At 39.6% G+C, this 14658-nt stretch overlaps 1 protein-coding gene across 1 annotated transcript in view; it reads left to right on the forward strand.

The window, feature by feature from the left end:
* LOC100665810 (phospholipid-transporting ATPase IB) overlaps positions 1 to 14658 on the forward strand; it is a 267082-nt gene that overhangs the window by 101144 nt on the left and 151280 nt on the right. The window contains exons 8-11 of the mRNA XM_064275196.1: positions 3532 to 3601; positions 7346 to 7473; positions 9033 to 9144; positions 14271 to 14436. Coding sequence (XP_064131266.1) covers positions 3532 to 3601; positions 7346 to 7473; positions 9033 to 9144; positions 14271 to 14436 — 476 coding nt within the window. The remainder of the gene's footprint in view (positions 1 to 3531; positions 3602 to 7345; positions 7474 to 9032; positions 9145 to 14270; positions 14437 to 14658) is intronic.

Raw genomic sequence — 14658 nt, forward strand, 5'->3', positions numbered from 1 at the left:
GCATTTCTCTAATGGCTAATGATCACGAGAATTTCCGTGTGTATCTGTTAGCCACCTGAATATCTTCTTTGGTGAAATGCCTGTTCATATCCTTTGGCCGTTTTTTAATTTTTTTGTCATTTTGTGGTTGAAGTTTTGCAGTATCTTGTAGATTTTAGAGCTTAGACCCTGATTGGATATGTTGTAGCCAAAATTTTTCTTTCCAGTCTGTAGGTTGTCTTTTTACTCTTTGGTGAAGTCTTTTGATAAACCTAAGTGTCTGATTTTTAGGAGCTCCCATTTATCTAGTTTCTCTTCTGGTGTTTGTGCATTGTTAGTTACGTTGTGTATTCTGTTTATGCCATGTATTAGGGCTCCTAGCATTGTCCCTATTTTTTCTTCCATAGTCTTTATTGTTTTAGATTTTATATTTAGGTCTTTGATCCATTTTGAGTTAGTTTTTGAGCATGGTGTGAGGTATGGGTCTTCTTTCATTTTTTTGCAGATGGATGTCCAGTTATGCCAGTACCATTTGTTAAAGAGACTGTCTTTTCCCCAGTTAATGGACTTTGGGCCTTTGTTGAATATCAGCTGCTCATAAGTGGATGCATTTATATCTAGATTCTCAATTCTGATCCATTGGTCTGTGTATCTGTTGTTGTAACTGTACCAGGCTGTTTTGGCTACCGTGGTGGTATAATAGGTTCTAAAATCAGGTAGTGTGAGGCCTCCCACTTTGTTCTTCTTCAGTAGTGCTTTATTTATCCAGGGCCTCTCCCCTTTCCATATGAAGTTGGTGATTTGTTTCTCCATCTCTTTAAAAAATGTCATTGGAATTTGGATTGGGATTCCATTGTATCAGTAAATCGCTTTGGGTAGAACTGACATTTTCACAATGTTGAATCTTCCTATCCATGAGCAAGGTATGTTTTTTGACTAACGTCTTTCTCTTTCGGTTTCTTGCAGTAGTGTCTTGTAGTTTCACAGTCAAGCTCTGGCCTTGTTCTGACTGATGATATTCAGCTTTTCTATTGTCTCTTTCCACAAATGTAGTCAATTTGATTCCTGGGTATTCCATCTGGTGAGGTCCACATGTAGAGTCACCATTTACGTTGGTGAAAAAAGGTATTTGCAATGAAGAAGTTGTTGGTCTTGCAAAGTTCATTCATGCAATCTCTGGCATCATTTCTATCACCAAGGTCATACTTTCCAACTATCGACCCTTCTTTGTTTCCAACTTTCACATTCCAATCACCAGTAATTATCAATGCATACTGATTTCATGTTTGATCAATTTCAGACTGCAGAAGCTGGTAAAAATCTTCAATTTCTTCATCTTTGGCCTTAGTGGTTGGTGCTTAAATTTGAATAATGTTTGTATTAATTGGTCTTCCTTGTAGGGGTATGGATATTACCCTATCATTGGCAGTGTTGTACTTCAGGATAGACCTTGAAAGGTTGTTTTGGACAGTGAATGCAACACCATTCCTCTTCAAGTTGTCATTCCTGGAATATTTAACATAGTTGATTTAAAGTTTAATCCAGTAAATGCAATCCTGGGCTTTGCCAGGGACAGTTTTTCTCGATTGCTCCCTCCCACCCCATACGTATGGGCCATGCTTGCTTGTCTTCTAATTTTTTATTGAAAACTGGACGTTTTAAGTAATATAATATTGTAATCCTGGAAACCAGATTCTGTCTCCTCCTTGGAGTTTTTTTTTTTTTTTGGTTTGTTTGTTCTTTTTTGATATTGTAGTTTTTGTTGTTTGGTATTTTTAGTGATTTTTTTTTTGAGATTCTTTATATTAATTTTGTATTCTCAGTAGTATGTAGCCACTGAAGTCTCTACTTAGCTGAGTGGCCAACCTGTGATTTGAGAGAGATTTCATTAAATGTCTGGAACCAATAAATCTTCCAGTCTTTCCTGAAGGGCTCTGGATGCATGTTGGAACATGCCTGCAACAGTCAACTTCAACTACAGGTCTGCTTTAGCCTTCATTTACTGCTTGAGCAGAGCTCAAGGTTAGCCAGAGGTGAGAGTTTAGGGGTTTCTTGGGTCTTTTCTGGGCATGTGAACAGCCCTGTGTATGCACAAAACCTTACAGTTCCATATGGCCTTTTAAATTCTCAGGAATACGTAGAAGCTTTTCAAAGCCTACATGAACATCTCATTCCTCAGCTTTTCTTTTTAGCGTTTCAGTTAGTCTATTGTTTGCTCCAACTTTTGCCCCTTGTCTCAGACAGCTGCAACATTAAAACACCTTTCGGTAAATGTTTCTGACAAACTCTCCTCACCACCCACCCCATAGTGGAAAAGCTTTTAGCACTGGATATACTCAAGTCAGATTAAATGAAAACAAACTTTTCAAGTAGTGTCTTTCAGAAAATGACCAAACAGGTCAAATAACAAAAATTCTTTGGAAACGAGGCTTTGAAAGGGCTCTAGCTGTGTTTTTATCTTTTCAGTACCAGGAATGAGGACTGTTACTTTTCAAGGCTACTCCTGAGCTAGAGAGAGGGTAATAGGACTAGAAAAAGTTTAAACATTACAAAGCTCATTGTGTGTTTTTCTTTTTATCAAAGATTCAGCTATTTTTCTTGAATAAAAGCTTCTTGGTTGTTTCAAACCTTTGGTTAATTTTGAGAGTTCTGAAAAAGTTAATTCTGATTATTTTTGCTGGTGTTTTCGTTGCTTTTATACAAGAGAGAATGTTTAGAGACATTTACTCTGTATATTACTGACATCTCCTAATGAAGCTATATTTTTAATACTAGACTATAAAATAATCATTATTTGGGGGCGTATGGTCTTTTTTTTTTATGGGAAATTAATGCAGGATTATTTCTACTTTAAAGCTGATATTTCACTGAATGAGATACAGCTAAAGAGATAAGCCTGAATTTAAGATTAAGTGAATTTTAATGGAGAATTTTTGTTATTCTTTTTGGATTTTCCTTCAAAATGATTAATTTTCATAAATGACTTGGCATTTAACATGAATAAAATCTAGCGAGGCAAATGCTTCTTAATTCAGGGCCTTGATTCCGTAACTGTTGAGGTAAGGTAGAACAGAGAAGTGCAAAATTTGTCTCAGGGCCTCTGCTCCGTCCGGAGCTATCCTGGAAGATAGACCTTCATTCTAAAGGCCCTAAAGCCTAGGACTTTGAGGATTATAGTTTCCATTTTAGGCTTGATCCCAGATGTGATTTTGGAATACTCTGGAATTGCGGCTGTTCTGAACTACATCATATCTCCTGTTCATCCTCAGGCACTTTTCTTCTTGGATTTAAAGGGTAATCCCATAGGCCTATAAGGGTGAAAGATGTGGGTGCAGAGCCTTTTTTACTGACTCATTCTGAAAGATGAATTTTAGGCTGTTGGGATCAGACTGGTAACGTCTCATGGCAAAGTAGTTATTTGTAGTCCTTTTGTTTTCGAAGAACTGTTATTGATGTAGGTCGCATTTCATGGTTACCACAGGTGTGACATTATTGGGAAATTAATTTTGTGGAGAGATATTAATTCAGTATTGTTATTTTTATTTTCCTCAGTGAACCTCATTCAATGTGTTATATTGCAACATCTAATCTGGATGGAGAGACAAATCTAAAAATACGGCAGGTAAAGATGTCCTTTCTTGTTCTAATTTTACACCTGAGCCCACAATGTCAAGTTTTATCAGGTATCACCTGGTTTTTTTTCTAGCAAAAAAAAGAAAAAAAATTCTCTTATTGCCATTGAATGGACATGCTTTATCCTCATTAGATATTTAGAGGGTATTTTAGTGGTGTAGTGGTTAAGATCTTGGCTGCTAATCAAAAGGTCAGTAGTTTGAAACCACCAGCTGCTTCTTGGAATCCCTATGGGGCAGTTTTATTCTGTCTTATAGGGTTGCTGTGAGTCAGAATTGACTTGATGGCAACAGGTTTGGTTTTTATTATTATTATGAAGGAGCCCTAGTGGTGCTTTGGTTAAAATGATCGACTGCCAACTGAAAGGTTGATGGTTCAAAACCACCAGCAGCTCCGTGGGAGAAAGATGTGGCAATCTGCTTCTGTAAAGATTTACAGCCTTGGAAACCCTGTGGGGTGGCTATGAGTTGGAATCAGCTCAACAGCAATGGGTTTGTTTTTTTTTTTTTTAGTTGGAGTCCTGGTGGCACAGTGGTTAAGAGCTCAGCTGCTAACCAAAAGGTCGTCAGTTTGAATCCACCAGCTGCTCCTTGGAAACCCCACGGTACAGTTCTACTCCATCCTGCAGGGTTGCTATGAGTTGGGATCAACTCAATGGCAACAGGTTTTTGGTTTTATTATTACTACTATTATTATAAGGGGGGCTAGATGAATGTGTCACTATTGCCAGGAAAATTATTCCTACGAAATTCAGGTTGTAAAGGATATCATACATTTATGCATCTTGTTTTGAGGCTACTTCCATTAGTACTTTGGTGTTAAAACTACTCTCAAGCCTGAATATTGTAACTAAATTAAAAAGGGGTGTAAACGAGTTCTAGGTGGTCTTACATACCACTGCCTTTTTAAACTGCCATTTGAGTCAGAGAAACTTGTGATTATGAATGAGGGGAGAGAGTTTTCCAATTAAATTGTTATTAATGGAACAATAGATGTTGAGCTTTAAGAAAATTGATTTTCTGCTTTACTAGTTTAGTTTGCTTCAGTAAGGAAGCCGCTGATTTTACATTTGAATGTTCACATGGCTAGCTTGCTCATAATTTTTACAAAATTGGTAAATGTTCCCTCCTCTTCTGTTTTCTGGAAGAGATTCTGTAGAATTGGTGTTAAGTCTTCTGTAAGCATGTGGCAGAATTCTCCAGTGAAACCGTTTGGGTTTGGAGATTTCTTTTTTCTTTTTTTTTTTTTTGAGTTTTAAAATTATGAATTCAATTTCCTTATTAGTTATAATGCTATTTATTTCATATTAGGGTAAGATGTGGTAGTTTGTGTTTTTTGAGGAATTGGTCCATTTCATTTAAGCTGTCAAATTTTTATGTGTGAAGTTTTTGTTTTGTTTTTTAATTGTACTTTAGATGAAGGTTTACAGAACAAACTAGTTTCTCATCAGACAGTTAGTATACACATTGTTTTGTGAAACTGGTTAACAACCCCATGACATGTCAACACTCTCCCTTCTCGCCTCTGGGTTCCCTATTTATTTATTTTTTTCTTGTCCCCTCCTGTCCTCTAGTCCCTGCCCCTGGGCTGTTGTGTTCCGTTAGTCTTGTTTTGTTTCGTAGGCCTGTCCAACCTTTGGCCGAAGGGCGAGCCTCGGAAATGACTTCATTACTGAGCTAAGAAGGTATCCTGGGGCCATACTCTCAGGGTTTTCTAGTCTCTGTCAGCTGAGTAAGTCTGGTCTTTTTTTGTGAGTTAGAATTTTGTTCTTATGTGTAGAGTTGTTTGTAGTATTCCTTTATCTTTTTGATGTTTTCTTGAAGATGATCTCTTTTTCTCTCTGGAAAGTTGAGCTCATCTTATTGGAATGACATGGTGTCTCAATCTGTGGTTCTTCAAGTGTGAACCTTGGACTAGCAGCATCACCACCCTCTGGGGGTCTCTGGGTGGCTCAGACAGTTAAGTGTTGGACTATAAGCCCTAAGATTGGCTGTTCAAATATACCCAGAGGCTCCTCAGAAGAAGGACTTAGTGATCTGCTTCTGAAAGGTCACAACCCTGAAAACTCTATGGAGCAGTTCTCTGTGGCAAATAACAACAACCCCTGATCTACTGAATAAAAAACCCCGGGGGCAGGGCCCAGCAATCTATGTTTTGACAAGACCTCTAGGTGAATCTGACACAGGCAAAAGTTTGAGCACCTCTGTTCTAGATCCTTGCTACTCACAGTGTGGTCCATAGATCAGCATCAGCAGCATTGACATAGCCTGGGAGCTTATTAGAAGCAGAGAATTCCAGGCCCCATCCCAGACCTACTGAATCAAAACCTGCATTTTAACAAGACCCTCAGGTGATTTGTATGCACATAAAGTTTGAGAAGCACTTGGGGACAACCAGAGGGTTTTAGAAAATACTGATTGCCTGGGTCCTGCCTGACGTGGAGTGGAGCTCCTTGGGTGATTCCATCCAGTCAGAGTTGAGGACCACTGACCCAGCTGGGTTTGGTGAAGGAGGAATCAAGTTTAAAGGCCCAACTGGTCACTCTCTACCTGTTTTCTTAAAAAATAATGTTCCCTTTGGCTACCCAAACTCAGAATACATCTGTACAAAACTAGAAACAGAACAGGATTCTTGCTTTGGTTTAGTTTACTCTGCTCTGGTTGGTTGCCAATCTAATCTAATCTAATCTAGTCTAGTCTAGTCTAGTCCAGTCCAGTCCAGTCCAGTTCAGTCCAATCATCTAATCTAATCTAGCCTTATCTCCATTTTCTAGAAATTCCTCAATATTTCTGGCCTGCTGATGGTATTCTTCATTGTTTTCTGCTGTTACTATGATTTTGCAATATGGGGGAGACAAGAATATCATGAAACAGACACCCAAGCATAGATTTTAGATTTTCATATGCTTCCTGATTTTTTAAGTGGTAGACTTCAAGCCTTACAAAATAATTTAATGAATATCTGGTTGTTGCTGGGTGCCATCATGTCGATTCCAATTCATAGCGACCCCACATGACAGAGTAGAACTGCACCATAAGGTTAGTCTTTATGGAAGCAGATCACTTTCTACAGTAGAGCCACTGGGTGGGTTTGAACTGCCAACCTTTTGGTTAACAGCTGACCGCTTAACCATTGCACCACCAGGGCTCCTTAATGAATAGTTTAACGCGTTGAATCCATTGCCATCAAGTCAACTCTGACCCATAGCGACCCTATAGGACAGAGTAGAAATGCCCCATAAGGTTCCCAAGGCTGTAAATCTTTACAGAAGCAGACTGCCACATTTTTCTTTCATGGAGTGGCTGGTGGGTTCGAACCGCCATCCTTTCGGTCAGCAGCCAAGCGCTTGACCACTGTGCCAGCAGGGCTCCTTCAATGAAGAGTTTAGTAGTGTCTAATTCAGCTGAGTACACAAATGGGTGAAACATCATATAATGGCTGGTCATTGTAATTATACTTTCAAAAAATGATATTTTCAGCAGAGGTTTTGAAAACTTAACTTTCTTACCTCTTTCAACTTTATTAAAATTATTTTGCAAAATGCTGGCATTGCAGAGTCTTGTAATAAAGTTTATATTAAAGTTTGATATATATTATTTTACTATCTTGTAAGTACAGTGCAGTTTTAGACATTGACTTCCATCAGCATCTTTTATTAACTACTGGAGACATTGAACTTTGCCACGGTACATTAAACTTCTATTTTCATTTTCCCCTTGGTTTTATTTTGTAGGCTTTGCCAGAAACAGCTAAAATGCAAACAAGAAAACGCTTATTAAGCCTGTCCGGAAAAATAGAATGTGAAGGACCTAATCGTCATTTCAATCGCTTCATTGGAACCTTGTATCTAACTGGTAAAAGGTATCACCTTTCTCTTCTCAAACATTTGTTTTCCTTTCATGGAACATAGAATGAGGTCATTTGCATTCTTTCAAGAACATTTTAAAAGATTATAATTGTTCACATTTTACTTGGATTCGAGAAAGTAAATACCTGAGCTCCAATGTAATCATTAAAAAAAAAATTCTTAAATATAGGTGGAAAGGTATTACACTCTTTTAATCAGTATTCCTGAAAATTCTAGGCCTAGAGAACTCAGGTTCAAGTTCCTTTTGAGTATAAATTTTAAACATATCCCTTGGGGTAAATCAATGGGAAGAGCAAGGTTTTGAGAGTGACCAAAGAAACCCCAACTCCCAGTGCCCTCGATTCGATTCTGACTCATAGAGACTCTATAGGACGGAGTAGAACTGCCCCATAGAGTTTCCAAGGAGCGCCTGGGACCAAAGAAGAGAAGCAGCTAAAACTGTGATTTGATGATGATGAATATTTTTCCTTACTTCTACTCTACTTCTGTATTCTTATCACTGAAGATTTAATGAGCGCATTTCTGATGTACTGAGTCAACCTAGGCCTGAAGGAAGGTCACCAAATAAATATGGCAGCTAGACTTGCTTGTGTGCTCTGAATTACTACACGGAATCCCTTTATAATCCCTGGGTGGTGCGAACTGTCAAGGTCCTCAGCATTAGAGGTTGGAGGTTGGACCTCACTTGGAGGCACCTCATAAGAAAGGCCTGGTGATCTACTTCTGAAACCCCTGTGAAGCAGAGCTCTGCTCTGACACACATGAGGTTGCCACGAGTCAGGGTCAGATGGCAACCCTCTTATGGATTATGAAATTAGCGCACAGGTCCACTTAATCCTTAATTTGTCCATTTAATCCTCCCTGACAAATCAAATATATAGTTGATAAAATGAACAGTATTTCAAAAGTGGATGAGTAATTCAACTTCCAGGTCTTTAGTAGAGTAGCGGGGTTATAAACTGGATAATTGATTGTGCAGGTTAACACAGATAAAGTCCCAGTTTAATTTGTGTTGTCTTGGCATAATTAGTGCCCCCTTTTACTCAAAAGTGTCCCAGTTTGGTTGATAAATTTTATAGGCAGCCTAGGTATAAGAGATGTTTCTCCCTCTAACATTTTTAATAAATATATCTATGGAATGGTGCAGTGGTTAAGCGCTTGGCTGCCAATTGCGAGGTCAGCAGTTTGGACCCACCAGCCACTCTGCTGGAGAAAGATGTGGCAGTCAGCTTCCATAAGGATTACAGCCTTGCAAACCCTATGGGGCAGTTAGTTCTGTTGTGTTCTCTATGGTCGTTATGAGTCAGAATTGACTCGACAGCCATGGGTTTTGGGTATGGAATGATGAGAAATGGATGGTAATGTATAGCCCCTGCCCCCCACCAATGCTCTTGTAGAAACAGGTGTTGGTATGGATAAATATTTATTTTATCACTATTTGCTCCCGAAGTTGAGCTTGACAAAAGGAAATATACGTAAGGTGAACATCTATGCTTTCTTTTCCTCTGTGAAAACACTTTGGTAGTTAATAAATGCTCTGCTGTGTTTTTAGCCCCACTCCAATTGGGCCTGACCAGGTCTTGCTAAGAGGTACACAACTTAAAAATACTCAGTGGATCTTTGGTGTAGTTGTATATACTGGATTTGAAACCAAACTCATGCAGGTAAGAAAACCTGTGTTAACAAATAGCACTGCTTCTAAATTTTTCTCTATTTTTATCAAGTGAAAGAGTTTAGTATATATCTGTCCAATTCAGAAGGCTCCTTTCTGTTTACTAACCTGAAATTTGAAGGGAGATCCATATTTCATCTCCAGTTTTACATATTTTTCTGACTTTTAAAATTATTTCTCACCAGACATTTATTTCCTGAAATATAATTATCCAGTGTCTTCAGGGACAGAAGGAAAATTTGTTTTAACTTAAATTTAACTAATTTTCATAAACTGAATAAGTTATAGTTTGAAATGAGTAATTTTTGTAACCCAAGTTTATTGCTTTGCTTTCAATTATCAAAAAAAAAAAAATTTCTAGATTAATAATGCTGGTTTTACGTTACATTTATATTGGCTGCTTTTAGTCATGTATGGTGAGACTTTTCTTTTGCCAAGCTAACTTTAGAGATTCTATGTAAGTTATTACTGTCGTGTACCATTCCTCTCAGTTGTTAACTTTCTAAGAGTTTTATGGTTCTTATTAAAAAAAAAAAAACCCACTGCTGTCAAGTTGATTCTGACTCATAGCGAACCTATAGGACAGCACAGAACTGCCCGATAGAGTTTCCAAGGAGCGCCTGGCAGATTCGAACTACCAACCTCTTGGTTAGCAGCCGTAGCACTTAACCACTACGCCACCTGGATTTCCTTTATGGTTTTAGGTTTCGCATTTAGGTCCTTGATCCATTTTGAATTGGTTTTTGTATTCAGTTATTAACGTTTGAGAACCCTTTGGGACGTCTTGATAGGTCCCTCCCCTTGTGCACATTATAGCTGAAGAAGAACTTAAGCATATCAGACAAAATTCCAATAAACTGTGATATGTCCTTTGTTATGGCAAATACTGTAAGGCAGAAGCATATACCAAGTGTATATATGCTAATCCAATAGTTAGGCGTGGCCCCTCCAAGAAAGTGATATTTAAGCTGAAACTGAAAGATGCATTTGAGTTAGCCAAGCAAAGAGGAGCAGATAGGGAAACACTATTCTATGCAAAGAAATTTTCTGTATGGAGGTGCAAGGGAAGAAAGAGAATGAATATTCCTCCTAAGGAATTAGGAATTTCAGGAGAGCTGTAATGTTGAACGGGTGAGGAGAGGGAAAGTGGTGAAACGGGATGCTGAAGACACTGACAGGGGTCGGATTGAGGAGGGTCACATACAGCAGCGATGGTTAATTGCTCATCAGGATACATGCTCTCATCTCCTTCCCAGACACTGCAGCTCAATGCAGTCTTACGATGGAATATTTAACCAACAGAATGTGAGCAGAGCTGGTGTGCACAAAATCTCCCCTGCATGTTCTTCCATCCTCTTTCCCCATTCTGGGTGACTCTCATGCAAACATTCCCCACAGTGATTCTGGATCACATGTTGAAGATGCTGTCAGCCTGGATTCCTGAATGACTGTGGAGTAAGGCCATCCCAATACTGCTAAGTGAAAAACTTTTCTTGTCTGTGAGGTATTACATATTTGGGAGGTCTATTTTTTACTGCAGTTAGCCTATCCTATGTACAATCTGAAGGAATTCTGGATTTTACATTAAGGGCAAGGGAAAGCCAATGAAGGAATGAGTAACCTCACCAGATTTTTGTTTCGGAAAGTAATTGTGGTTGCAGTGTGGAAAATAGACCAAAGGGGAGAAGACAGGAGCAGGGAAAGTGGTTAGGAGTCTGTTACCATGGTGCAAGGGAAAAATGATGGAGATGTGGACTAGGGTGGAAACCATAGTGATGGAAGGAAATGGATGATAGGGATGACATTCAGGTGGTGGAACCAACAAGATGTGTTGGTTGCTTAGGTATGGACCATGAAGAAGATGGAAGAAATTGTGCATAGGCAGTTCTTGACTTCCATACAATTTTAGCTTTTCTACATCATGTGCTGACACTAAATTGGTGGCAAGTGTTTGAGTATTTTATGAAAATGAGTGGCCTAGAAAAAATGAAACTAATGGTACTAGTGAGAATGCAAAAGAGGAAAAGGTGGAACATTAGATATGCTAAAAGTGGTAAATTTCTTGTCTATATTGACTATCAACTGGACTTTTATGCTGGGAGATTATGTGGGTTCTGTTGTAAAGGAAAAGAATCAAACAACATATACAAAATGCTGAGAAGAATAGGGGTTGTGGTTGAGGAGATACAGGTATCTTGACAAGTATAAACGGTGAGTGAGCATGGAATACATTCCAGTGATGCAAATGCAGGAAGAAGTTCTGAGGATTTCTGATAGGGGCTGCCCTCACACTGACTCTTGTCCCCCCACCCAGTCTACTTTGCATGTCCCCTCCCAATGAACTTCCCTGAAATGCTGATTCCAGCATAAAACATTCTTTTTATGAACATCCAGTATCTTGCCCTTGGTCTCAGCCTGCCATACAGAACTCCTTGCTAATCTGTCTTTATGACCTCACCTCCCACCTCCTCTCGTCGTGGACCCTCCAGCCTAGTCATGCTGGTTTCCTCTTTGGAAAGTCAGTTAATTCTTCAAGACTCAGCTCAGAATCACATCTTCCATGGAAAATTTCCTGGCCTTGACTGCCCGCATGGCTTTTTGGCTCTCTGCTCTTTGTGGCAAATTTCTAGGCACCTATTTTTGTATTTTTTTAGTGTTGGTGAAAATTCTCCTTTATTAATTGTGTGTGCACTTGCCTTTTCAACTCAGTCTGTGGTTCTTAAACTCGATTTAGGTCTTGTGATAAAAGGATCAACAAAATGCTTTCTCCTTCTCTGTGGAAAAATAACCTTGGGTTAACTTTTTAGCTCTGTTCCCTGGAAAACTGATGAAGGAGGAATGTTTATTGTGTTACCAGCAATATTGCATCTGGTAACCGATGCTTCACCTAATTGTTATAGATTGAACTGTGGCCCCAGAAATATGTGCTGTAAATCCTAACCTCTATGCTTGTGGTTATAATCCCATTTGGGAATGGAGTGTCTTTGTTATGTCAGTGAGGCAGGATGAGTGTAGGGTATACCTTGAGTCAGTCCCTGGAGATATAAAAGATTAAAGAAGCCAACGAAAAGAGCAGAGATGGGGGGAAGAGATATGACAAGCCACATGAAGATCTCCCAGGAGCAGGATCTCAAAGGGGCAAGGTTCTTCCTCCCACCCGACAGAGAGAAAGCCTTCCCCTCGAGCTGGCACCCTGAATTTGGACTTCTAGCCACTTAAACTGTGAGAAAATAAATTTCTGTGTGTCAAAGCCACATATTTATGGTATTTCTTTTGCAGCAGCACTAGATAAACTAAGACAATGTTCAGTGGTAGAATTCTTACTTTCTTTGAGGGAGACAAAGGTTCAATTCCAGGCCAATGAGCCTCATGCACAGGCATCGCCTGTCAGTCATTGGAGACTTGAGTGTTGCTATGATGCTGAACAAGTTTCAGCAGAGCTTCCAGACCGAGATGGACTAAGAAGAAAGGACTGGTGATTTATTTCTGAAAATCAGTCAGTGGAAAGCCTATGGATCACAATAGTCCAATCTGCAGCTTATCATGGGAATGGTGTAACACCAAACAGTGTTTCATTCTGTCGTGCCTGGGGTTGCCCTGAGTAGGGGCAGACACAACAGCAGCTAATAACAACAACTGGTAAAGTGCATCTGACTGGGAGGTATTTGAGTGAACTGTACACACCCGGCTAGAAGCCACAGCTCTGCATTTCCCTAAGTGCAGTGCAACTAACTTGTAACTAGGGGCCCTATTGCTAGGACCCATGGGAATGTTTCAGGAGCTCTCCGTTCATACATGAAGAGAGCTTTGCAGGCCAGGGTGGCTTCTGCCCCCAACTATGTGGTCCAGTTTTTCACATCTGATCTGCTACTTGGGGGGACAACAACGAGAGCAGAGACAGTTGTGAGAACTTCTCCTGCTGAAGAAACATGTCTGACACTGTCTTGCTGGCACACTGTGTTTCCTGTCCTGCACACTTCTCAATGAAGTCAATGTTAAGTGAGTCATTGAGGTCAGATGAGTTTAACTGACTAATGGAACTTAAAATTACTGACAGTGGACGTTGCAAATCTGGTGAAGCCCATGGACCATGCCTGTCTTGTCCAATTTTGTATCCTTAGCATCTAGAATGGAGTCTCGTGCATAGGGGCATACAGTAAACATTTGTTAAGAAAGTGAATGGACAGTATTTCAAGAAAAATGCCATATATGTAAATGTAAGAATTTTGTGACCAATTTCAGGGCTTTACCAGATGTCCTTTGGTCTTTTAGGACCCTGAAGCAAAGCTCTTAGTTCCTAGCATGGTGATGTGGGCATGGGGTAAATACCCATGAAGCAAATTCCTTAGATTTTATTTTGATTTAGCCACTTTAGAAGATGCCTAACTTCTCTCAGACCTGGGTATGCTAGACTAATTAGCATAACCAGTGCCATTTTAGGAAGGAATCCTAAGCAACTGTGGTGGAATCACTTGGGTGTATGTTTTCTAGGAACTAGCAAAAGGTGCTGCGAAGCTATTTAGGGCTGGGTAAGCGGAAATGAGGAGTCCTGGTGGCACAGTGGTTAAAGCACTCAGCTGCTAAGCAAAAGGTTGGCAGTTTGAACCCACCAGCTACCCCTTGGGAAAAAGACCTGGTGATCTGCTTCAGTAAAGATTACAGCCTAGGAAATCCTATGGGGCATTTGTACTCTGTCCTATAAGGTCGCTATGAGTCGGAATCGACTTGATGGCAATAGGTTAAGTGGAAAAGAGAAGATCTCTGTATGGCATTCGACTACTAACCTAAATAAAGGTTGGTGGTTTGGACCTGTCCAGCAGCACCATGGAAGAAAGGCCTGGCAATCTTCTTCTGTAAAGATTATAGCCAAGAAAACCCCATGGAGCTGTTCTACTCTGTAATATGTGCAGGTCCCCATGAGATCTCATTTTTTTTTTTTTTTTTTAATGGAAAAGGCACATGCCCATTCAGCAATGTGACACACTTCTGTTAGTTATTTGGAAAAAAAAAAGTGTTCTACTTTTCAACTGTTGTGATTTTTGACCTTCTCTCTCCATCAAAATGTTTGTGCACTATAATCCCTTTTGTGTGTGTGTGTGTGTGTGTACTATTGTGCAGAATTCAGTCAAAACACCTCTCAAGAAATCAAATGTTGAGAAAGTGACCAACGTGCAGATCTTGGTGCTGTTCATCCTGCTCTTGGTCATGTCCTTTGTGAGCTGCATTGGAGCCGTGTTCTGGAACGATTCCTATGGCGAAGAAATCTGGTACCTCAACAAGAAAGGTCAGTGTCAGGGGATGGCAAGAAGCTGACATTTGGCAAGTTGTAATTTTTCTTAAAGTGACCTTAAAGACTTGTTTATGTTTGTATTTAAAACAGAAGGCACTTGTACTGGTTTTTTTTTGCGGGGGGAAAGGGATGGGAAACATGAAGATTAATGACTTTTAGAAACAGGATATTCCCTTCTTAGGATTTTTTTTTTAAAGATTGTTCTGACAAATTACA

This window comes from Loxodonta africana, chromosome 23 (genome assembly GCF_030014295.1).
Source record: "Loxodonta africana isolate mLoxAfr1 chromosome 23, mLoxAfr1.hap2, whole genome shotgun sequence".
Lineage (NCBI taxonomy): Eukaryota > Metazoa > Chordata > Mammalia > Proboscidea > Elephantidae > Loxodonta > Loxodonta africana.